The 27,012-nt window shown below is 42.4% G+C and overlaps 1 protein-coding gene across 4 annotated transcripts in view; it reads right to left on the bottom strand.

Moving 5' to 3' along the window:
- TMEM117 (transmembrane protein 117) overlaps window positions 1–27,012 on the bottom strand; it is a 440,409-nt gene that overhangs the window by 328,193 nt on the left and 85,204 nt on the right. For all 4 annotated transcript variants that reach the window (XM_073619948.1, XM_073619951.1, XM_073619950.1 and 1 more), the window contains one exon: window positions 13,448–13,580. In XM_073619948.1, coding sequence (XP_073476049.1) covers window positions 13,448–13,580 — 133 coding nt within the window. The remainder of the gene's footprint in view (window positions 1–13,447; window positions 13,581–27,012) is intronic.

Below are 27,012 nucleotides of genomic sequence, written 5' to 3'. Positions count from 1 at the left end.
AGACATTACAGTGGGGTGGGGGTGCAGGGAACAGAGGACACTACAGTGGGGTGGGGGTGCAGGGGACAGATGATACCGCAGTGGGGAGGGGGGTGCAGGGCACAGAAGACACTACGGTGGGGAGGTGCAGGGGACGGAAGACACTACGGTGGAGGGTGCAGGGGACGGAAGACACTACGGTGGGGGGTGCAGGGGATGGAAGACACTATGTAGGGGGGTGCAGGGGACAAAGGACACTACAGTGGGGTGGGGGGTGTAGGGGACAGAGGATACTACAGGGGGGAGCAGGGGACAGAGAATACTACAGGGGGGTGCAGGGGACAGAGGACACTACAGTGGGGTGGGGGTGCAGGGGACAGAGGACAATACAGTGGGGGGTGCAGTGCTGAACACTGGTGAGGCTGCATTGCTGGGCACTGGTGAGCCTGCATAGATGGGCACAGCTGGGCCCTGCATTGTTTATGTAGCGCACTCCTGAGCCCTGGGGCTCTCTGGGGAACCTGATGTAAGGGGGAGGCTCTCTGGGGATCCTAGTGTAAGGGAAGGGGTTCTCTGGGGACCCCGATGTAAGGAAGGGGCTCTCTGGGGACCCTGATGTAATGAGGGGGGCTCTGGGGACCCTGATGTAAGGGGGAATCTGCACTCAGATATGTATTTATATATTTATATATGTATAAAGATAGAGAGAGAGAGAGAGAGAGAGAGAGAGAGAGAGAGAGAGAGAGAGATATCATACACAAACACATGTATATTATATACATGTGTATGCCCACCCAAGCGTATAATTTTGTTTACTTCGCTGCTCTGGGCTCTAACCCCAGATCATTTGTAGACCTAGCAACACCCCTGGGTAGCACATTTATGACCAGGTGAAAATAAAGGAACAAAACCAATGCAGCCACCAGATCTAAGTACTGTTCAGCTAAACTATTTTATATCTTTGCTCTTGGAGTTAGATACATATTTCTAAGTTTCTAAGAATTCCCATACTCTTGTATATGTTCACAGTAGACGACATTTTCACCACTGTAACAGCAAATAACCCCTTATGCAGTTTAAGATTAAACCTCTCTTCTTACAACCTTACATTATGACTGGCTCCCAAAAGGGGAAGTTCCGCTTTAAGTCCCCCCCCCCCTCCTTTGCCACATTTGGCAGGTCATTTTTTTCAGGGGCAGTGGGTACCTAGCTTTGACAGGTACCCTCTCCCACTTCTGCTCGGATCACCTAGGCGATCCAAATTGAAGTTCTCCCCTCCCCCTCCCCATAGTCTTCTGCGACACGTCACGGGTCCCAGAAGACTACAGGACCATTCACAAAGCGCAGCACAGCTCATACATGTGCAGTGGGCAGCCGGCTCTGAGGCCGCTAGCAGCAAAGCTAACTGCCCACAGTTAAGATGCTGGCACCGGGAACTCAAAGACTCATGAAGAACTAGCCAGCGTGAGGACCTGACTGGATCCCTGGACATGGTAAGTGTGCTGTTATTAAAAGTCAGCAGCTACAGGATTTTGTAGCTGCTGACTTTAATTTTTTTTTTCCCAGAGTGGAGAACCACTTTAAGTGCTGCATACATTAGAATCATGTCTCCTCTTAATGACCTCTTCTCCAACATAAATAAGTATAAACTATGTTCCTCACAACTGAGGTCCATCACCCCTATTATTAATTTTGTTGCCCTTCTCTGAGCTCTTTCTAGTTCAAAAACATCTTTCTTGTGGACTGGTTACCAAAACTAAACTCCATACTCAAGATGAGGCCAAACCAGTGTATTGTAAATCTTGAATCTTGAATAAATACCTTATTAATGAATAAGAGGATTCTGCTGGCTTTGTTCTTTGCACCTCAGCACTGCACATTATTGCTTGGTGATGGAAAAGGACCACCAAAACCTCTTCCTTTACCAATTTTCTCAAACTAGTTCCTTCTAATGAATATTTTGCATGCATATTTTTAGCCTTCAAGTGCATAACTTTATATTTTTCAATATTAAACCTCATCTATCATGTAGCTGCCCAGCCTTCTGCTTTATCAATGTCTTATTGCAAAGTTGCTATATCTTGTGCTGAGTTCATTACCCTGCACAATTTTGTATCATCAGCAAACAATGAAATTGAACTCTTAATTCTAACCTCTATATCATTTCTAAACAAGTTAAACAGTATTGGTCCCAAGACAGAATCCTGAGGCACACCACTCACAAACATAGGCTATTTAGAAAATGAGTAATTCTTTTTTGGGTGTATTCCGTAACTGTTTTCTATCCATGTATGTACATATATACCCTAATATGTAAATTAAAAATGAATTTGTAAATCGAGGTATAGTATCAAATGCTTTAGCAAAATTCAAATAAACATGTCCTGCCCATTCACACAGGGGCAACACGACTTCCAGCACGACTTTGGGAGGCAACTTGGACACGACTTGAGTATGAATCACAGCACGACTTGGGGCAACTTACAACACAACTTGAAGTCGCCTCCAGGACAGGGAACTTTACAAGTGGCCAATCAGAGCTTATCAGCTGTGTGTGAGAAGGAGGGGGCTGGCTGTTTAGTGGAGGAAATTACTTTCTGTTTCTTTTCTGCTTCCTGTAAAGTTGCCTCAGTATGAACAGTGATCAGACTTGGAGGCAACTTCCATTGAAATCAATGGGTACAAGTTGCCTTCAAGTCGGATTGAAGTAGTACAGGAACCTTTTCTGAAGTCGGAGCGACTGCAGTAGTGTGCATTAAGACAGATCCATTCACTTACATTGATTTTTTTCGACTTGAGGCGACTAGGGGCGACTTGGGGCGACTTGAAGTCGGATCCAAAGTTGCCCCTGTGTGAATGGGCTCTCAGAAACTAAAACATGTACTTTAGAAACGTTATTAAGATATACTAGTTTTGATACTTACGTAGCTGAATGCTTTCTTTTTCCTTGGACTAAATGACATGGTGTGTTTCTTTGATTTTAACTGTTTTGCTTATAAGCACAGTAGTCATAATGTGATCCTGAATTTGTGCGCCTCATTGTTGCTTGTTTTGTCATGCGTAATGTGTACTTACCTCATGATCAAACCTCTGTTTAATCTCTCTTTTTTCTATAAAAAACATATATTGTAAAACAAAAAAAAAACCCATGTACTTTAAACACTGCTGAGATAAGAGACTAGGCACCCAGGCTGTCACTATGTACATATTTAAATACAAATTCAACATGGAACCAAGGTTTCTAATGAAATAACATATAAAGATAAGATTACTACATCAAGATTATCTCTTACATTTTTATTAAAAAAGCTGATTATTATATTGCTAAATTGCTCCATATACATTTAACAGGTGGCAAAAATATTAGAATCAAAAAAACAGGTGAACAGGCATACAAGGCACAATTATTTGACAAGGTTTACAAAGAAGAAGGCAAATATTATAGAAACCCTGTTGTCACAATATTCATTTCAGCAACCATTTTCACATAAGATGAATTGAACATATTTTATGCATGTTATTTCCCTTTAAAAGTCTCCCTAGTGAAGATATCCAAAATCACTGTGTCAGGAAGGCACTAGTAAAACTGAAGCTTCTAGACGTCTACAGGTGCAAATGTATGGGTGCCCGTTTGTGCATAACCACACGCGCCCGCTGCTAATGTTGTCGCCAATGACACCTTTTAAACTGCAGCAGTTCTTTCTGCCAGTGCTGTCTGATCTGCAGCTATTACCTGTGTTCCTGCATCCGTTCCTGTATTGACTACTCCTGTTATTGACATGGCTTGCTTTGAGGTGTGATGCAAGTGTCCTGCTTGCCCTCGATTAGTCCCAATTCTTGATGTCCATCATTTGTCTTCAATGCCCAGTTTAAAGTGATTGTCAAGAGCCGAGAACCCCAGGCAAAGGGACAGTGTGTCCCCGTGGGTGAAGTTCGAGGGCTCAGGTAAGTAAAACAAGGGGGCTTGGGGGTTGGTCTTAATGCATCATAGGATGCATTAAGGTGAAAAAACACATAGGTTTATAACCCCTGTAACAGCTTGATTGTAACCTGCAGTCAACAAATAACGGAGGACACAATGCAGACAATCTATCTGCACATAGCCTAAGGGTATACAGAGGTAAGATGACATCTGCCCAATGTAGCATTTTTTGAGCTATGGATGACCCCTGAGCTGGCCGGCAGCAAAGAGATAGAAAACCAACTCCCCCCAATACCTGGCACAGCACCCTTCTTTCTACCGTTCCCTATGTACATAGAAGATACTGGTAAGTTCAGCTGAATAAAGCTTTAAGATAATAAAGTGCTGTGGCATTTGTTTGTCCTGAAGGCAATTAGGCACAATCAACTGCCCTCCAAAATCTATAGGCAGCTTAGGTGACCCGATTTTAGAATTACAAGCAAACCCAGTTTTCTTAGTTTTATATGGCCACAGAATACAGACATGTGCAACATTACTGTGTTTAACGTGGGCAGTAAATCTAACGAACATTAACGAACATTACACAATGGGGATAAGCTTTTACCTAAATGTCTTCCTGATCCACATTATGGTGGGAAAACAGTAATAACATGTTATTTTAACTGTGAGCCTTATTACATTATTTTCAAGAAATACTAAGGTAATACTGTATATAAGCATTTATAATGGTAGTATGCTGCCACCTAGTGAGTTTAGAAAATAGCATGCAGTACAGCACCAAATTAAAGAAAAGCTCCAAGTACTACTACTGCACATTCCTCAGAGCAAGCTCTTAAAATCCTCAGTAGATACCTTATTAGCAGAGTCTTTCCTGTTCAAGTTATAATCACACGGGGTCCTAAATTCTATGAACTCCAGCGGTTTATGCAGGTAGTGGACCACTTGGTAGTAAAGTCACCTGTATCTTAAACCCAGGTATTGACAGGTCACATCGTACAAGCATGGGTGTCCAACTACGGTTTCAACAGAAGGCAGGTAAAAGAGAGTCACTTCAGTGACAAATGCAAGTGCTAAAAGAAATGCCCATTACCTTGAAACAACTAACCTAAAAAAATACAGTTAAGCATTAACCTTTGGAGATAGATGCAATATTTCACAGGGTTCCTTAAAGTGTTTGTACACCCTGTACTACCACTTTTACCTACAGGTAAAGGCTTACCTGTAGGTAGCGTGAATATCTCCTAAACTTGCACCATTTAGGAGATATTCACTGTATCTGCATGTGTCGATGTCATCGGCACATACGCACTGAAGAAACAGCTCACATGTGCCGTTTCTTCAGTAGCTGTGCCATGACCGGCGGCTCCCACGCGCATGCGCTGGAGTGACGTCATCGCGGCTCCAGCCAATCACTGCTCCGGAGCCTGCGAACCTGGAAATAACTCCGGGAGACATGTTGCTGGCCACAGCGGTGTGCGGGGACCGCTGCAACAGCTTCGATCTAAGGTAGGTATTTCATAACGAGCTATGACTTTGTCTTGCATTTGTCTTGTCATTAGGCCTTTGTCTTGCAGTTTTTTTTTTCTTTTGTTTGTTTGTTTTTTTTTTTTTTTCTGAGAGTTTACAACCACTTTAAGATTATTTTAAAGTCTAGTGTATCTAGATGCTTATTGTACTGCAGAAAATAAACTGACACAGCAACCTCTTAGACCTCTGGCAAAGCCCTGCATTCAGTGAATTAGGCCTTTATTGCTGCTCTACAGAGAGTGCAGAGCACTGAAAAGTGGGACATAAGGAGGATGAAGTTTGCATAATATAGCCCGGCATACTGAAAATGACAATTGGAAGACGTATACGTTTCTAAATTTATAGTAAAAAGCAAAAATGTTTGCAATAAGTAGATAATTATAACCACATCTGCTCTTAGTTATTCAGCAATAACTTTTTCATTATAAGATATTAAATAATAATAATACACATATACATTTTTATGAAAAAACAGATGATATTGTCTTAAAAAATAATTTTATTATTTATGCAATCTATTGACAAAATTAAAAAATACACTTTGTTTTCTGTTTTAATCAGTTTAAATTAGTTTAAAATCAGTGTTACTGTAGATACATTTTATCTAAGTATACATTTTATTTTACAATTTTTCCAATTTAAAATTACACTCAAATTATGATGCTTGTACAATTGCATCGTTATTTACAAATGAACTAAAAGGCCTTTTGTTTTCAGGTTTGTGCTTTTTTTATTGAGAAAGTTATTGAACAAAATGAAATAAAGTTTAACCTCTTTGCGCCGTAGCCTCCCGGCCCCTTCAGAGGTTTTACATGACAGGAAATGGGTCGGGGGAATAATCATGTGACCGCTGCGATTGGCTCTCGGCAGAGCTGTGTCTGCTAATCGGTATGCAAATATGCGACCGCTTGGCGCGAAGGCTCACCCACCTTGAGACCACATATTTGCGCAATGTCGACGCCTAGGGGTTAAATATTAATGGTTAGAAAACTAGAAATAAACAAAAAATCAGCAGGAAAATAATAGCTAAGGGGAGAAGGGGAGGGGGCAGTTAATTAGTACTGATAGGGTCAACTAAGGGATAATGCAGGATTAAATATGCACAAATTACAAAAAATTTTATTTGTCAGAATGCTTTATCCATCATATGCAGATCAAAGCTCACCCCTTTAAAACGTAACTAAAGGCAAATTTTTTTTTATAGTTTTGGATTGAGAGGAGAGTAATTAGCGCACCTGTCAGGTCTTTATTGCTGTCTTTAGGGGGTGGCACGCTCTCTCTATTTGTCCTGTTTATTGTCATTACTGGGAGTAAGCCTAGGTTCACACTGAGTGCGGGAATGAAAGCTTTCATTCCCGCATGTCAGTCCCGACTTCGGGGACGATTTCAGAAACATGTGTGCGGGTTTTTGCACAGATGCCAATGGAAATCACACCCCGAAATCGCCAAAAGTAGTACAGAATCTACTTTTGGAAATCGTTGCGGCGGCGTAAATGTGGCGTCACACCGATTAGGACGGTGCCATTGCCGCCGGTTTCACATGTCAAATCGCATGTCAAATCGCACCAATGTGAACCAGGGCTCAAAGTAAGGCCCGGTTCACACTGGTGCGATATGCACTCCCACTTTGAGAGCACGTCGCATCACAAGTCACACCCCATTAAGTGCAATGGAACTGTTCTAATAGGAGTGACTTGAGTAGCTCCGACTTAGAAAAAGGTTCCTGCACTACTTTTGCTCCAACTTCGGCACACCTTGCATTGACTTCTGTTAAAGAAGTCGTATGCAAGTCGTGACAAAGTCGTGCTGGGATGACGGCTTCAAAGTCGTGCAACTTTGAAGTCGCGGCAGTGTGAGCCAGGCCTAAAAGAAATTCTCAAATTCTGGATTGTACCCAGAACAGTAATAGATAGCAAAATCTTCCATTGGGAGGACACTAGTTCTGGTTACCATGGTGACAACCAAGAATTCTCTTTTTGGAGGGATTTTCAATAACTTCCTGTTTAAGCTGTGGCGCAGGAAGAAAGATGAAACCTGCCAAATAGAGAAAAAAAAAATTACAGGGGTTATAACCTTCCCCTAAGCTTTGCCAACTGAAAAAAAGGTTTGCCTTTAGTACTACTTTAATCTGTGGGTAAATACAAAAGTAATATTATTTTTTTATCTCTAAATTCACAACTGAACAGGGTTTATAAACACTGACAGTGGTGACTATAAACACTTTGACAGCAGTAACAGTGGTGATTGTAAGGCCTCATGCACGCTTGAGCTCAAAAACACTGCTTTTTCAGGCATTTGAGCTTTTCTCCAGCCTCTAAACGCCTTTCCATGGTAACCTATGTGTCCATGCAAACACAGGAGTTTAGAGGCAGAAAAAAAAATCCATCACTTGTGCGTTCAGGAGAGGAGATTTTGAGTATAAGAAATATTCAAAAGTGCCTACACGTGCATAAACACACAATGAAGCACATTCCCATGTTAATGCATTCTAATGGCAAGAGTTTTGGCCAACAGAATGTATTTGAATCCCAACCATGACACCATCTGCCTGGAGTTTGCATGTTCTCTCTGTGCCTGAGTGGGTTTCCTCCGGGTACTCCGGTTTCCTCCCACACTCTAAAGATATGCTGGTAGGTTAATTGGCTCCTGTCTAAATTGGCTGAAGCGGCGGCAGAGGAAGAAGAACACCGGACAAAGAAGACAGAAGAAGAGCGGAAGATGAAGCAGGGGGAGAAGGAGAGGAGGATGAAGATGCGGGAGAAGATGGAGGAAGACCGGAGGAAGAAGCGGAGAAGAAGAAGATTTTTAATAAAAGACTTGTCAAAAACTGTCTACTGTATTTTTTCACACTATACTACTTTTTTATTTTTATAGTGAATGGGTAGGGGTACAATGTACCCCATACTCATTCACATAGGGGGGGCCGGGAATTGGGGATTCCGATAAGCCCCCTGCCCGCAGTCCCTGACAACCACTGCACAAGGGTTGTCGGGAAGAGGCCCTTGCCCCCAAAGCACCCACCCCCCCATGTTGAGGGCATGGAGCCTGGTATGGTTCGGGGGGGGGGGGGGGCGCTCGCTCGTGCCCTCCCTTTCTTGACCTGCCGGGCTGCATGCTCAGATAAGGGTCTGGTATGAATTTTGGGAGGATCCCCACGCCGTTTTTTTTTTAAATTTTTGGCACGGGGGTCCCCTCCGTATCCATACTAGACCCAAGGGCCTGGTATGGACGGGGAGGGGACCCCAGGCTGTTTTTTCTCTCAATTTTTTTTTGCCGGCAATTTGGGTTTTTTTTACATTCAGCAGGTAGCCCGCTGACAACTGATGACTCCATGGTTGTTAAGGACGCGGCGGATGGCTTCCTGGCCCCCTCCTTAGCAGCCAGCTATATAGAGTGCAAAAAAAAGCGCAAATCGCAGTAAAATCACGGTAAAACCGCGTGTCCAAAAACGCGCCATGCACTGAAAAAAGCACTGCAGAAACGCTCAAAAGCAACATGCATAGATGTGAATCGAGCCTTAAAGACCTTAGATTGTAAGCTCCTTGATGGTAGGGACTGGTGAATGTACAATTTATATGTAAAGCGCTACGTAAATTGACGGCGCTATACAAGTACCTGAAACAAATAAATAAAATAAATTAATACGCATAAACGCGAATTCAAAAAATGCGGCCTCTACTGCATTTTTGCTGCTGCTAAACTTCTGTAGGAGAAAAAAGCATCAATAGAAAAAAAGAGTGCATAAAGTCTAAAGGCCCATACACATGATTGGAAAATGTACGAAAATATCGATTTCAAAGCGATCTTATGATAATCTGATCACTAGTATATAGCTTTCGAGAGCGAATCATGACAGTTCATCTGATATTATCAGATGGGACAAACCCTAACATTTTTCTTGTGCGATACCAGATCATGCGATTTTTGTTCAATCAGTACAGTTTTCAACCAAAAATACAATACAAATACAACACATGACATCACTTCCGAATTTTTATTCTGTCGTACGATAATTTTCGTAACCTCTTAATTTTCAATATGAGACTAGCATGCATTCGTCCGATAAGCTCATCGTGTGTACCAGGCACTAGCCCAGGTTCACACTGACAGTGGGAATGAAATCATGTGAGATCAGCTGAACTCGCACGATTTCATTCCCGCATGTCAGTCCCGATTTTGGGGGTGATTTCAGAGACATCTGTGCAGGAATTCCTGCACAGATGTCTATGGAAATCGCACCCCAAAGTCGCCAAAAGTACAGAAACTACTTTTGGGAAACGGTGCGCCGCTGCAATGTCAGCATCGCACCGATTCGGACCGTGCCGCTGCTGGTAATAGCCGCTGATTTGGATTGCGATTTGACATGTCAAATCGCATGCCAAATCGCTGCAATGTGAACCAGGGCTTAGGCTGAAATCACACATGGTGCAATGACAGGGGTTTTACTGCACTGTAAAATGCCTGTCACCTCTAGGACACACAGAAAACAATTGGTGGCACTGCTCGTTTACAGCAGTGCAACAATCAATGGGGCCATACACACAGCTGAGTCAACAATCTAAAATGCTAAAATGTGTGCTGCATTTACAAAAAATAAAAAATAAATTAGGACACATCTGGGGTTGTATTTGTATATATATATATATATATATATATATATATATATATATATATATATATATATATGCAGATTATGCACGTTTATGCACATCAATATGTAAATATAAAATAATTTCATACATAAATGCATCTAAACGTGTCTAAATGCAAGTACCGTATTTTCCGGCGTATAAGACAACCTTTTATACTTAAAAATATATTTATTATCCATCTATTTTTCATACTTGTTTTCTTCTCTTCCTCTATCCTTTTTGCCTACCACATGATTGATTGATGATTGGCATGAACACAGCTTAATTCTATTTACAAAGCTCCGTAAACATTCACTTTGCAATGAGAGTAGTCTTCTAGTTCCCCATAGACATACATTGTAAGAAGGCGCTGTGCAGCAACACATAGCTAAAAGCAGAGCCTGTGCACTTGATGAATAAATATCTGGTACTGGTTAAGTACTTCTGGATCCGTTTACATTTTGAATGTTTTAAGTAAATATGGGTGTCCCCATGTACATTCTGTATATAATTGCAAATTATAAATATTCATTTTTTTCATAAACTATTAAACACACATTGTTTTAATATTATTTACATGAAAATGCGGTGTCTGCATATTTTGCACCCCTCCCCAATGAAAGACTCTATTTTCTCTGCTTTAACATAGTAATAATCTGAAAACAAAAATGGAATATATTGCAATTTACCAATCCACAGATGTGGCAGCTGCATTCGTTTTCTTTTTTTTTTCGTCCCCCCCCCCCCCCCTTTATTGGACTTTGTGATCCAGCCAATAAACACACTTCCTGTTAAAGCCCCCATTTGTATTTGAGCGATTTGTCATGCGATTTGACAAGTCGCACCCTATTGTCAGCAATGGCCATGTTCAAATTGGTGCAACACCGACTTTGCAGTGCTGCATCAATTTGAAAAAAGTAGTTCCTGCTCTACTTTTGGCAATTTCAGGTGTGACTTGCATAGAAATCTCTGCATGAAGCCGCACAGACGTCTTCAAAGTTGCACTTACATGATGATTATTTCAGATGAAGTCGCACAATTTCAAAACTGCATTCAATGTGAACGAGGGCTGAGTGTCTGCATTCAAGATGGAGGAGCAACAAAGATACAGTGAGGGAAGAAAGTATTTGATCCCATGCTGATTTTGTACGTTTCCCCACTGACAAACTTGAGGTGATTGAAGCCGTATTAGTGCAATTGTGACACTGACAAAGAAATGATCAGTCTATAATTTTAATGGTAGGTTTGTTTTAACAGTGAGAGACAGAATAACATCTAAAAAAATCCAGAAAAATGCATTTAAAAATATAATTAAATAAATAAATATAAATATAATAAATTAAATAAATATAATTTATAAATTGATTTGCATTTTAATGAGTGAAATAAGTTTTTGCCCCCCCGTCGCAAAACATGACTTAGTACTTGGTGGCAAAACCCTTGTTGACAATCACAGAGGTCAGACGTTTCTTGTAGTTGGCCACCAGGTTTGCACACATCTCAAGAGAGATATTGTCCCACTCCTCTTTGCAGATCCTCTTCAAGTCATTAAGGTTTTGAGGCTGACGTTTGGTAACTCGAACCTTCAGCTCCCTCCACATGCTTCTATGGGATTAAGGTCTGGAGACTGGCTTGGCCACTCCAGGACCTTAATGTGCTTCTTCTTGAGCCACTCCTTTGTTGCCTTGGCCGTGTGTTTTAGGTCATTGTCATTCTGGAATACCCATCCACGACTCATTTTTAATATCCTGGCTGAGGGAAGGAGGTTCTCAGAACAAGATTTGATGGTACATGGCCCTGTCCATTGTCCTTTTGATGCAGTGAAGTTGTCCTGTCCCCTTAGCATAAAAACATCCCTAATTCATTATGGTTTCCACCTCCATGTTCTTGGGGTCACAGGCAGCATTTCTCCTCCTCCTCCAAACAGGGCAAGTTGAGTTGATGCCAAAGAGCTTGATTTTGGTCTTATCTGACCACAACACTTTCACCCAGTTCTCCTCTGAATTATTCAGATGTTTATTAGCAAACTTCAGACGGGCCTGTACATGTGCTTTCTTGAACAGGGGGGATCTTGCAGGAGCTGCAGGATTTCAGTCCTTCACGGCATAGTGTGTTACCAATTGTTTTCTTGGTGACTATGGTCCCAGCTGCCTTGAGTTCATTGTGTAGTTCTGGGCCGATTCCTCACCGTTTTCATGGTCACTGAAACTCCACAAGGTGAGATCTTGCATGGAGCCCCAGACCGAGGGAGATTGACAGTTATTTTGTGTTTCTTCCATTTTCGAATAATCGCACCAACTGTTGTCACCCTCTCACCAAGCTGCTTGGTGGTCTTGTAGCCCATTCCAGCCTACAATCTTGTCCCTGACATCCCTAGAGAGCGCTTTGATCTCAGCCATGGTGCAGAGATTGGAATCTGATTGATTGCTTCTATGGACAGGTGTCTTTTTTTAAAGGGAACAAGCTGAGATTAGGAGTACTCCCTTTAAGGCTCGGTTCACACCTATGTGTTTTTTTGGTGCGTTTTCAGTTTTGCAGAAACACACTACAGTCCATTTCACATGGTTTCCTATGGATTTAGTTCACATCTGTGCATTTTATAGAAAGGGCCAAGGACTTTTTTCTTGTTTTTGGTTCCATAGACTTCAATGGATCAAAAGCGTGTATTGAAAATTGCAATATGCAAACTGCAACCTGCATAGGTGTAAATCAGGCCTAAGGCCTGATTTACACCTGCTTTTTTTCCTTTCTGAGATAAAGGTTTTACATAAATAAAGGCTGACCAATGTAAGCACCCCTTTCAGTGTTGTCTCAACCTTCTAACTCCCACTTTTGCTGGACAGCTTGGTCTGTGAAGGGAAGTTAAAAAACGATTTAATGGCTGAATCAGCAGGTGAAAATAAAGAATATAAAGCCTAAAAACAAAAAACCAATGCAGCCATCCACATCTAAAAATTGGTGAGCCGCTATAGAATAAATTTTTTTGGCTCTGCTTTTGTTACTGCCACACAAATGTAGCTGGAAAAGGTGTAGAACAGACTTTCTCAATCTTTTCAACATGGAGGAACCCCTTGAAATAACCTTTCGGTCTCAGGGAACCCCTGTTAAAAATGTCTATATCTACAACTCATGATACATTGGTGTGATGGTCAGTGGAAGAGTGCTTTTTACATCTGTGGTCTTCTGGAAGAATCCCCACCCTACAGATAGCTAAAAAGATTATTGGTGTCACTGGGAACTTATCTGAGAGGCAAAAATTGGTCATTGCTCAAGGAACCCCTAGCAACCATTGGAGGAACCCTGGTTAAGAAACCCTGGTGTAGAAAGTCATCTAACAAAACCACATGAAGCATAATTTCATTGAACACAAGCTACAATTTAAGCTTACCTCATATTTCCAGCCATAAGAAGACAAATATTGTAGATATGTGAGAAGATAAAGAGGAAAAGTATTGTGCTGAAAAACATGGTCATCCAAGAGCCATGATCCTCTCGAAACACTTTAAGGCGCAGTAAATGACCTGTAACAAAAACCCAGAAGTTTGTTTTAGAGGTAAAGAATAATGGTATGCTAACAATTAAGTCATGAGATAAAATATTGTGCAGCACAGTGGCTTAGTGGTTAGCACTTCTGCCTTGCAGCACAGGCGTCCTCAGCACCTGAACCATGAAACTATGGAACTTAAATTGTAAGCTCCTTGAGCACAGGGGCTGATGTGAATGTACAATGCACTGTGTAAATTTTTGGTACCTGTAATAAATATTTTTATATTATTGATATTATTTATATATTATGATGGTCATTATTATTGCTTGTACAACTCTTTTTTTTTTTTTTTTTTTAACCACGTCAATACCCAACACTTTCAACCCCTTTCTGCCCAGGCCAATTTTCAGCTTTTAGTGTATTTTGAATGACAATTGCGCAGTCATGCAACACTGTAGCCAAATAAAATTTGTATATATTTTTTTTCACACAGATAGCGCTTTCTTTTGGTGGTATTTAATCACCACACTTACTTTTTTTTTGCTATATAAACAATGAAAGACTTAAAATTTGGGGGGAAAAAACGCATTTTTCTTCTTTCTATTTTAAAATTTTGCAGATAAATATTTTCTTCATAAATTTAGGCCAAAATGTATTCTGCTACATTTCTTTGGTAAAAATAACACAAATCAGTGTATATTATTTAGTCTGTAGGAAAGTTATAGAGTCCATAAACTACTGTACAGTATATTTGAAACTTGATCAATACCAATGTACTCATTTCTTGAGGCCCGAAAATGACTGGACAGTACAAATACCCCCCAAATGACTTTTTTTGGAAAGTAGACAGTTCAAGGTATTTAGTAAGAGGCATGGCGAGTTTTTCGAAGTTGTAATTTTTTTGACACAATTCTTGGAAAAAATGAAGAAATATAAAAAAATTATTTTTCCCCTTCTTTTCAGAGGTGCATATAACTGGTGTGTCGGTGATTAGGGACACTGACTGGTAACAGTATGTAAAAAAAAAAAAAAAAAGTAATCTTTTTTTTTTTTTTTTTTTCCAATTTAAAAGAAGATTATAATTTTTTTTTTTTTTTTTTTACAATTTTGTGCTCTACTGCCCCATCATAGCTGCTGGTTCCAGCATCCTGGTTTTGGCTGTGGCATTCTCCTTGTCTGTCCATCTGCAAGGTGATTGATTGTGGCCAGCCTCTGGTTGCAGACTAGGGATCAGCCCGATGTTTGATCATGCGCACTGAAGCAATGGCACGTCCGTGTCATTGCTTCAGCTAGTGTGCCACGCGCATGCGCAGGAGTGACGTCATAGCGGCTCCGGCCAATCACAGCGCCGGAGCCCACAATACCCAGAAGTAACTCCGGGAGCGATGTCGCGGAATGGTGTACAAAGACTGCTGCGGGGGCTTGATCTAAGGTAAGTAATACATAATGAGCTAGTTTGCTATGCAAACATTTCTGTATTAAAAATCCTTTTTTTTTTTATTGGTCTTATGTAATATTCTAATTTTCTCAGATACTGAATTTGGGGTTTTCATTAGCTGTAAGCCATAATCATCAAAATTAAAGAAAGAAATGCTTGAAATATATCACCCTTTGTGTAATGAATCTATATAATATATGAATAATATATGAGTTTCACTTTTTTAAATGAATTACTGAAATAAATGAACTTTTTGAGGATATTCCAATTTCATGAGCTATACCTGTATGTGAAGAACACAGAAGCCAGTTATAGTGTCTGACCCCCTGCATTAAGGGTAAGCATGACACTTGCATTCCCTGCCGGAGCTCCTGGCCCCTCCCTCCTCCCGAGTGCCCCAGAGCAAGCAGCCACCCAAGCAGGCTCGCTCCCTAGCCGCTGCTCTGTGTGTCTCTCGCTATCTTCATTGGCTCACTGGCTGTAATGGACTCATGCACATCTCTGGATCGCAATGGGGCTCAAATAAGGGGGGCTGGGGGGCTGCACACAGAAGGTTTTTTACCTTCATGCTTGGCATGAAAGTAAAAACCTTGAGCCTTTAGGACCACTTTAGGCTGGGTTCACATTGATGCGAATTGGATGTGGGTTTTCCCGCATGACTGGAGAGTGTGACCGGCTGTCAAGTGAGCCGGTTCACACATCTCCGGGGTGGCTGTGGAGCGTATTGCACAGGCCTGTGCGTCTTTGGTTCCATTTCAGGTCCAAATTCAGGCAAAATTGTGGGCACGATTCGTCCCTGAAACTGAGAACAATGACGCACTGGACCCCCGCTGTGAGCGACTCCGCACATCAGTGCGAACACAGCCTGAAACAAAAAAAATAATTCCCTGCACTTATGTCCCCCCTCTTCCCTGACAACTTCTGTGGACAGCACTGGCCCCTAATAATTTTCTGATTATGCAGCTCTCCTGCTACCGGTCCTTGGTTTAGACATACATTATGTTAAGATCAATGTCAATAGAGATGACGCTGGGGGCACCATATCAAAATTTTGCTATGGGGTCTAATAATCTGCAGTTATACCCCTGAGCACTGTGTATATGCCCAGCACCCATCCAGAACATCAACATCTTCATAGGTGTTCATAAGTGTGCACAGTCTATTGCATTAGGGTGTGCACCCCAAAGCTCAAACACATTTGCGTGTATACAGTATATACTGACGGTATCAGCAGAGCAGAGATTGGTGTCAGTAGTTTTTATTTTTGTTATGTTTTTATTATCTTTTACAATTAGTTTATTTTAGGAGACCCATTAGGGGGGCTTTGGGGAAATATCAGAGGTCTAAACAGGGGGAATCTGCACCCCACTAGGTGATTAGTGTCTGCCCAGGCACACCTGGAACACCCTGTGCGCACGCCTATGAACATCTTTATAATAGACCATAAGCCTACTGACTTGAAGGATAGTGCTCCCACGCTATCACTTTAAATGTGTTATAATACCTAACTGCCACAGGCACCGGTTAGCTGATCCGTGGCTAATGGGGTGTGATATCTAATACAGTGATGGTGCTGCACTGTTAGGTGCCAACATACAAAATAAGAAAGTAAATGTATGCATTCATTAATGTGTTCCTCTAAAATTATATTATATTATCTATATCGGTATCTATATATCTTGTGCAAATTAAATGACACAATGCAAAAAAGAAGAAGAATATAAATCCACAAAGTGAGTAGTAACCAATGTACCAATCAATCCCTGTACAAAGAGTTGCTACAACTAAAAAGTGCTGATAACATTCATATAAAGAATATCGTCACTGGTGTATGCACAACATAAAAACAAATAACCAAAATGTATTGTCTGGTGTTTTAATGAAGTCGCGTGGGCGTGACGCTACGCGTCGGGATTGAGCGATAGGCATACCGGAAGTGACGCAGGAGTATAAGCTTGCCGCTCGTGGAGTAAATGTTTCAAAAGCCTTTGTAAAAAAGTGAGTAAATTAGCCATTTTTATAGGATAAACTGGAAAAACAATACTACACTATTGGGAATCTTTTCCTTATATACTACCACCACGGAGGATACTGGGAGGGATCCCAGGACCATCATAGAGAAGGTACCACCCACCATAGAGACCCACAAGCCGGGCTAACCATAGAAGGATCCCTAGAGGCAGGTGGAAATATAAGGACCTTCAGAAAGAGCTACCAAAGTGGAGTTCCAGCCGTTTCTGTGTTAATTAAAAGTCGGCAGCTACAAAAAGTGTAGCTGCTGACTTTTAATAAACACACACTCACCTGTCCCATGATCCACCGATGCAGCCGCCCAAAGCCTTGGTTCTTTTCTCTGCCTCTCTGCTGCGCCGGCATCACTAGTGTGGGCACCCAGCTGTGACAGCTTGTGGCTTCACAGACAAATGTGCACTGTGCATGTGCGAGTCGAAACTGGGTACCTGCTCCCCTCCCCCCAAAAAATGACATGCCAAATAAGACATGTCAGGGGGTCAGGAGTCCTTAAAGCAGAAGTTCCACTTTTCAACTGTTTTTATATGAACTTATACATTTTGTTTTTTGGTTGTTATGTTGTGCATACACCAGTGACAATATTCTTTATATGAATGTTATCAGCACTTTTTAGTTTTAGCAACTCTTTGTACAGGTACAGTTGGTTACAACTCACATGGTGGATTTAAATTCTTCTTTTTTGCACAAATATATATATATATATAGAGAGAGAGAGAGAGAGAGAGAGAGAGAGAGAGAGAGAGAGAGAATATATATATATATATATATATATATATATATATATATATATATATATATATATATTAATTAGAGAGAGAGAGAGGGTTAAAATTTTAGAGGAACACATTAATGCCTAAATTTATATAAATTTACTTTCCTATTTTAAATGTTGGAACAGCACATCAACATCAAGGCCACTGACTCAATACCAGTTTTAAACAAAACATAAAATACAATCCTATTAAAAAAAAATCCATGCCAATTCATCTCCAAATGTGACCAGTTGGGCCAAACCTAAATCTAAAAACTCTTTAAAAACACAAAAAATTTAAAATCAGCATACTGACAATACTGTATTTGCTGACTTTAAATAAAAAGGACTCTTACCTGTCCAAGGATCCAGCGCTGTCCTCACCCGGGACGGTTCTTCACCGGTCTTGTGGTCCTCGGCGCTGGCATCTTTAGTGTGGGCAGCTGGCTGTGACTCCTTGTGACTTCACATATGGTTTCACGTTCGCAGATGGAAAGGGCTGAACTTCCACTCTGATCACCTAGGCATTTCAAGCAAAAGTGGGAGTGGGTACTTATTAAAAGATACTCTCTCCCCCCCAAAAAATTAATGTGCCAAAACACATTTGTCCCAAAATAGAGGAAGGGGAGGAGGCAGACAAGTGGAACTTCCCCTTTCGCTTTAAGGATTATTATCCTTCTAGCAGTAGAATCATAGGGACGTCAAGGAGTGTTAAAAGACGGAGAAGTAAGAGAAGTGGGCCTGCTGGAAGGGCAAGGCATTCTGTAATGCAGACTTTTTCAGTCCACTGGCCAGCCAAGTCATGTGAGGTTTTACTGGTACCCTTTCTCTGCTACAGAAAGAGTCTTCACACTGCTCATGAATCCATTATCCACATATATTAAAAGACACAGCTTTGGTAAAAAAAATTTTTTTTTTACAATAGATTTTTTTTTTTTTCCTTCCATTGTGTAAGCCTTTAAACTGCTCATCACTCATCATCATGTGTATTAGACACACTTTTGATAAGATTTAAAAAGAAAATATTGATGTTTTTCATTTCTATTGTGCTGTGTCCTCAGGCTGCATGTTCCAGAATTCAAGTGACCTTGCTTTTCAGTTACGTCAGGTGCTCTGTTACTTAGCTGGTACAGCATGCACCTCTCCTATTACAGCTGAATGAGCGTGTTTTTAACAGGTAGTCACATGCTACAAAGTAGTCCACTGTTCTGGCAATAAATATATTAGGTACAGCATATGCAGGGATTAAATGCTACACCAGCCTTTTATTACATGCATCCAAGCTACATACATTATGCCACTAAAAAGTCAATGTAATACTCTTGCGATTAGAGGTAACAAGCTTAGTGTTACATCAGTTTAAGACAGTGACCTTATTTGTCTTCTAATGTTACATTCCTCAGTTTGTAGATTCACTAGACAACAACTCTAAAAGAAGTGAGATCACAGCCACAGGAAAATGTGCAATAGCTATGAAGCCCTGCAACACAATAGGTTCTGTACATTGTGTTAAAGTGGTTGTTAAGCCACTCTAACCTGTATACACTGTAAGCACTGCCTCCTATTGTAGTATCCCCCTCTGTGTGTGATTTACAAAAATAAATGCTGCAAATACCTCATTTCACAGCCGAGATTGCGATCACATGACTTGCCAGCTTTCTCCTTTCCTCTGGTACAAACAAGGCCAAGGATAAAACCAAGGGAGAAACCAAGCTTAACTTACCGACCAGCCCGCAGACAACCAAATAACCTGTCTAACAGTATGCGTTAAAAGCAGGGGTTTAGTGTGCACACATTTGCAAATGCATGCGTAAGCCACAGAGCCTTGTCAAAGCACCCCGGTATCTGTGGTACCTAACACTAACTTATAAGTGTCCCCACAGTGGAGGCACATACATTCTGATGGATAGGTGAGAGCAGGTGGACTGAAGGGAAGCCAATCCTTCTTAAAGGTACAGGGGCACACTGAACACCCAGCATGTAGTACAATGGCTGTAAAGGTGTTGGTGCATTGCCTGACCAAAAAACACAACAGTGATGCAAAAAAGATACCACTTGCTCCCATCTATAGCTGGCTATCCCACCTGACTCCCTCTTCAACAGAACCACTGCTCTTGCACTGGTCCCTCAGACTGTCTCACCATCTTACCTGGCTCTCTGAGCTTTCTCCTAGCTCACTCAGCCTTTAGTTACAGCTACCTGCTGTATGAGCGCACTCCTGGCCTTGCAATTTGGGTCCTTCTGACAACCTAGGCGCTCTAATTTTTCTGAGACTTAGATACCTTCAGTCCCATGGACATACCCAATTGTCCCAGCCTTCTCAATCTTCCAGACTTTCTCTCTCTGGACCCTGGGTTGGATATTTCTTCCCTCCCAAAAGCACTCTGAAATCTCCAAACTACAGAGTCCAATCCAGTAATACCAAAATCAAGAGAAAAGCAGTAAATAAAGTTTTCTCTGCTCATAGTCGATACTCCGGAGTCTCGCACACTGCATAAGCGCGAATCCTGTGTCCTTTGTACAACTATTTACACAGTGGTAGGGCCTCGCACAGTCAATACTTAGAAATGTGTTTAAAGACTCATCTACAGGATATTACATTTTCTAACATATTGATAAAAGAACTACAAAAAGGATACCAAAAGGGGTAAATCACCTTTTTAGCTTCTGTAACAAAAATTTTACAGGCTGCAAAAGTAGTTCCTTTTAAAATTTAGTATCAGGTTAACTAAACAGTTTCCTGTCAGGTCTCAAAAAAACTTAGTTCGAAGCACCTGTACCTAGACTACGTGCATTAAAGTAGTTACATATACTTAACAAGCAGCAAAAACACTTTAAGACAAGCTCTTACTGACCTCTCTAGCTGCAGACATTGTGAAAAAAAATCATTCTCAAATTTCACAACATAGGCATTGAATTTGCAGCTCCCATTTCCTGATTTTCTCTTAGGCCCAGCAGGCCATCCATTGACTCCTATGGGGAGACAGATGTCAGTGGAGATGTGTCAGCTGACACCCGTCTGCCCTCCGATCCGCTAAAAGTAGACTTGAAGTCAGAGTCTTCACTTGGAAATGCGATACCCTAACTACCAAGACCTGAGATGTGCCTTGGCCTAGCTGGTCAGTATGCCTAAAAGAGGGCAAAAAAAGACACAAAAGTAGGTGTGATAAGAAAGCTTGATGAAGGGTAGGAAACAATCAGTCTAGTAAAGTAACGAACGCCCAGGTGGCTTCAGTATACGGATCCGGTATGTATCAGCTAAAAACAAGAGGAATTCCAGCATCCCATGAATTTGATATGAAGGGACCCCCCTGTTTGGAACTTGCAAAACTGCCCAGATCCCAAACAAAATGGCCTGTAATGATATGGACTGAGCCTAATTACCGAGTAAACACAGTCATGAGAACAAACTGCTTGTAGTGAGAGGATAAGTGGGGGGAAAAGGAAGAAAGGGCTGACCGAGGAGCCCCTGCAAAATAATTTGGAGAGAAGATCGAGCATTTCAAAACGAAATCCAGTTAAGTAGTAGTGTAAAATTCCCACGAACCTCCGGCCTGTCTGTCTATTCTTGGTAAGGGAAATTTGAGAGCCACAAAAAAGGATAAACTTCAGGAGTTTTCTGGGGTCTGAAGTGCTGGACACCTAATAGATATGATCAATAGTGTTGGCGGATAAAACCAATACGCTGTGGCAATGCATGGACAGCCAGAATCAGGAACCTGATAAATCTTCCAACCCCCTAATCCACTTTGTTAAAACTAGGCTATGGCCAACCATCCGTAAACATTTAGCTCCCAAACCAACCGGTCCTCAAGTGACTGCAACTGCCAGATATAGGGCAAATAACGAAAAAATACCGAAGTATGCACCAACTATGGCAGATAAAAAACTTCCGGGGGCCAGCCACTCATATCCCAAGATGGCCGAAACCAACTAAGTCCACGGCAACTGAAACCCTCCGAGAGCCCCGCTCATGGTTGTGGAATAAACATGGAGAAACCATACCAGACACACAGAAAACTAGTCTCACATGATTTGAGTCAGGTCGTGCTTCTACTTGTAACCTGACAACCAAGTCAGAGTCCTGAAGCAGGGGAAGAAGAACTAGACTCCATCCTGAGGAATAATTCCCATGGCATGATTCAACCTACCCAAAGTGACTGTAAGCCCCCCTTTGGAACAGGCTGGGAACCGGACAAAAGATGAATGGTCCGACTTATCTGACCAGTACTCCAGGCAACCTCACAATCAAGAGATTAGAGCCGAGAGAGAAGCCAGAATAAATTATGTGTAGGCCGGACCTACCACTTTGTGGGTCGTCAAGTGGGACGTTAGCTCAGCATACACCCTGAGAGAGAATGCAGATCCCTGGGTGGCAACCAGGGTCTGCACGCAACAGGAAATCAACTAAATGAATTCTCCCCTGACCCCCCTACAGGTACCCAAGAACCAATGGAGTGTTTGGCAAAGGCGTCAAAGCAAGGACTGCTTTTGATCCAAAAGGTTAACCCAGTGGTGAAACGACATGCATCATTTATCATCCACTACTAGCGGGCAGGTCTAATGGAAGTAGCTTCAAAGCATTGGTGAGATCAGCTTAGATAGCCAATACACACCCCACACCCCCAACTGTAGAAAGTGCCAAATCGACAGATCCATGGATGAACACTTTGATTAAATACTTCCGCAGGAAAGAGGGCAGCCAAAATATAACAAACGATATCGGAAACTTGCCACTGGACACCCTGGTGGGCCGACCCACGACCTTCAGAATGAAGGTGAAAAACCAGACCAAGCACCTCTGGAAATTACTGCCTCCAATGACTTATTGACAACAAAAGACTACGACAAGATAGTTATGAGGCCCGTGTGCAGGCCTGAAAATTCCCCCAGCAGGGGCTGTCTGAAGACCGGGGATGGGAGATTCCAACATCCCCTGACAAGGAACATTACTTGGCTCAGACATATTGAACCAGAAACCTTGACAAGACTGGTGGAAGAAGGGAATGCCGACCTTGCCTGCAGGAATGTAGAAAGAGCAGGAGCTGGGGATGCGCCGACACCCTGCCTCTGACCGAGCGAGCTTCAATCACCTCCATCCTGTCTAGCAACCGTAACAGGCCATGGAGAGCATATTTAGCCCACATGAATCAGAGTTAAAGAATAATGCCCAGAACATGTTCCATGCTGGTGGATGGGAGTAGCTGGGATGGAATTGGAAACAATCCGAAGCGTTCTGCCTTCTCAGCTGTGGCCGGGAAAGGAAAACCCCTGTGACAAAGCTCCGATGAGTGCTTGGGTATAGACCAACTCCTAAATGACAGAGTGCTACCATGCTCTGAACCCCCATGTGGGGTTGAAGGAATGAACGTGAATTAGTCGCTTCCAAAATGTGCGGCATTCCCAAACTCGAAGAAACACAAACTAGAGAATGTGACAACAGACAACCAGACATGAGAACAACACCCCTCTGTGCCTACCTAAGTATAAGGACGTAAGCAGTTATGACAAGACCACAGCGCATTAATGAACCTGATGACGACCCCCACCCTAGTGTATGTAGTAAGTGAGCCCAAGTAACCTGCAGCGCAAAGACAGGTAATTAAAACCGAATACTCAGGGCTGATGTACCCACAGACCGTGGTGGGTAGTCGTACAGGTGTAAAGAAATGAACGTGCAACATATGACGTATGGTATACGGGTGAGAAGATTGTGGTCAACAATCATTTAAAAATGAAAGCTCAGCCCGTATCGATCTGTAGATGTGACAGATCTTGAACTGTGAGTACTAGCTAACTAAACCCAGGTATACGAAGAAACCTGAATGAAAGATATGATGAGACATGGAAACATACGAAGATGAAACGGCTACTGGTGTATACCGTAACTGCATGGCACTGACACGCTATGACAGAGCATGTAATGACATGACTGCTATGACATAAACAAGCTATGACAGAAAAACGCCTCGACAGGAACACGCTACGACAGGAGAACGCTACAACAGAACCACTATGACAGAACACGTTGCGACAGCACTGCTACGACAGAACATGCTATGACAGAACCACTATGGCAGAACACGTTGTGACAGCACCGATACGACAGAACATGCTATGACAGAACCGCTATGACAGAATATGCTATGACACAACCGCAATGACAGAACACGTTGTGACAGCACCGCTGCGACAGAACATGCTATGATAGTGACAGAACAAGCATTGACAGAACAAGCAATGACAGAATGACCAAACATGCTATGACAGGACATGCTATAACAGAACATGCTTTACCGCTGTGAGGCATGGAATTATGAAATGACCATGGGAATGGAGCTACCCCACCAATCAATCAGCCCCCCCTTCTCGATACTTGCCCTCAGTGACTCAGTGACCCCCCCAATGAACCTGCTGCCCCCCCATGATTGTGATTTGTGACCCCAAGTGGCCTGGATTATCAAGCAAGTCTCAGGTGGCTGGTTCTCTTGCCCCCCCCATACATACCAGGACTAAATTGGTTGCCCCCCAGATGCCCATTGAGCGGGAGGAGTGAGCAGGTGGATGGGCAGCCCCCCTCGATGATGCCGGCGTGAGCCCGGGGAAGTGGCGGGCACCCCCCCGAACAAGCACCGGGAAAACTGCCACGCTACTCCTACAGCCGATCTGTGCTCTGTAAGAAACCGGAAGTCCACCCTGAACCTGGAAATGACGTGCATCGGCTGTGACCATGGAGACGAGCCGACACAGGATCAGAGAGAGGAGGAGGGATATATACCCCCCAGACTCCTCCTACAAATGCAGGCTAGCCTCTGGCCAGCCTTCTTGCGTATGGCGATACGTTTGCCATCCATCATGGTGGATCGGATTAGATAAAAAAAGGACACGCTGTCTGTTTTCGTTCGATCTCTCCATAGGAATCAGCAGCGCTCTGACAGGCCCCTCCCTGCTCAGTGAGCAGAGACGGACCTGTCATCCGCCAGGTCAGCGGAGATCAACGGAACGATCTCCTGCTGAGCTGGCAGACTCCGCTGAGCGGATCTGCCTTGTGTGGAAGGGGCCTTACAGTAGTGACTTGACTGCTTGCCATTCTCCAGATATGAACGCACACCAGGTGCTTGTAAACCATTACAGACTGAAACCTGACTTCAGAGTTTCCATTAAAGCGGTAGCAAACTCCGCTTTTGAACTTGTACCTGCAGGCAAGCCTATAATAAGGCTTACCTGTAGATACAGTGAATATCTCCTAAACTTGCGCTGTTTAGGAGATATTTACACTGGATGCAGCTGACGCATGCGGTCTGAAGGAACGGCATACCCGTCTGGTCTGTACAATAAGAAACCGCTGCTCACAGGTGATGTTTGCCGGCCATGATGCACAGCAATTGAGGTGCACGCCCTGCCACTGCTGCAGCCATCGACTGGATGGCTGCACACTCAATGCTTGCAAGAAAACAGCTTTATTGTAGAACAAAGTCCATAAAAACAACCACAATTTCCCTCCCCTACCTGATCAGTTGTGGTTGTTTTTATGGACTTTGTTCTACAATAAAGCCTTTTTTTGCAAGTATTGAGTGTGCAACCATCCAACCATCCCTGGACGGGATACCCTCTGTGCTGTAAACCGTGACACCCGTAAGCATGTGGGGGAGTGACATCATTGCGGCTCAGCCAGCCATTCAAAGGATTGGAGCCAGTGACCTTGGAAGGAGGACTGGGGAGGGGGGAAAGATGAAAGCACTGTCAACAGTGACAGCACACTGCTGGAGGGCTTCGTTCTAAGATAAATATTTTACTATTTCATAATGTGCTAGTATGAGATGCATACTAGCATATTATGCCATTTCCTTGCAGAGGATTTTTTTTTTAAAGCTGCGGTTTACTACTGCTTTAAGATTTTTGAGAATGGATTACTCCCAAGTGGCTGCAGCTACCAAGGTCAGTGAAAGTGAAATTATGGATAAAATAAAAATACATAACATAGATAATGCTGTCTATCACTAACATTAACACAGAAGTTGTGGGGTTATTTGAGTGCCCTATAAAGGAGATACAAGAATTTTAATACTTATGCTGCTTTCCCCACCAATCACTGCTATACCATGAGAATGTCGCTCTTCTGAAACCAATATTTGGAATAGGTGTTCTATCCCTTTGGAGGTAGGTAAAGGTTGCCACCATCCCTAATATTTCTAAGTAGACATTGTTTAAAGCCTCTCATGGGACTTTGTCAGCAACCAACCATAGAAGAATAAACACTTGTTTTAAAAATACAAAAATAGTTTTCTTTATTGATCACATTTCATAAAATTCACCACTTTAGTGAGTGGCATCTTGTTAAAAGCAAAATTGGTACATGCACAAGAGTAAGAGAGGATCAGTGTTAAAGAAGATTATACTTGACAGATAGTGGTATGACCAGTTGTTGTCTCCTAACTGGGATGCCAATTCCATAGTGCACTTCAACTGGAGCTAGTCCAACACGTTTCAAACATACATTACATGTTCTTCATCATGGCAATGCCACACTACAGGATAAGAACATTGTCATCAATACATGAATATTCAATTGTATATAATACATTTCTAAGACCTATCACCTATATGTTAAAATGATGGGCTCTCCAGTGTATGCTCATGAGGATCACACATGTTTTTGCAGCTATATATAACGGAAGTTGGTATAGATGATAGTTCTTAGAAATGTATTATATACAATTTCTACTAAAACCAATATTTAGGGAGTATTTAGGAGTGCTTTGTGGTTCTTCACGTTGTCTCCTATGTCACTACAGAACACAACCGCATTGTAAGGGTCATCAGGAGAAGCCACAAGGCATGGATCAGGAAACCTACATTCCTGGTAGCTGGGTAGGGAGGGATTTTTTTCTCAGCATTAAAACAGCGATACAGAAAGGAAGAGAGATGAGTAGTAAAAGTTATTCTTTAAAAGGGCACACACTTCATCGCTTTTACATTCAGCTGTGACAAAGCTGAGGTTTTAACAGTGGTGGCTGGTGCTTAAAATTTTGGGGGGGGGGGGGGTGCAAACAAACTGAAAAATTCTGAAAAAAACCCCATCAATCGCAGCCTCACTGTGCCATAAATTGCAGCCACTGTGCCCATCAAAACGCAGCCACTGTGCCCATCAAAATGCAGCCACTGTGCCCATCAAAACGCAGCCACTGTGCCCATCAAAACGCAGCCATTGTGCCCATCAAAACGCAGCCACTGTGCCCATCAAAA

Source organism: Aquarana catesbeiana, linkage group LG03 (assembly GCF_042186555.1).
Source record: "Aquarana catesbeiana isolate 2022-GZ linkage group LG03, ASM4218655v1, whole genome shotgun sequence".
Classification (NCBI taxonomy): Eukaryota; Metazoa; Chordata; class Amphibia; order Anura; family Ranidae; genus Aquarana; species Aquarana catesbeiana.
The sequence above is the reverse complement of the archived record's forward strand: the minus strand, read 5'-3'. Positions and strand labels throughout refer to the sequence as shown.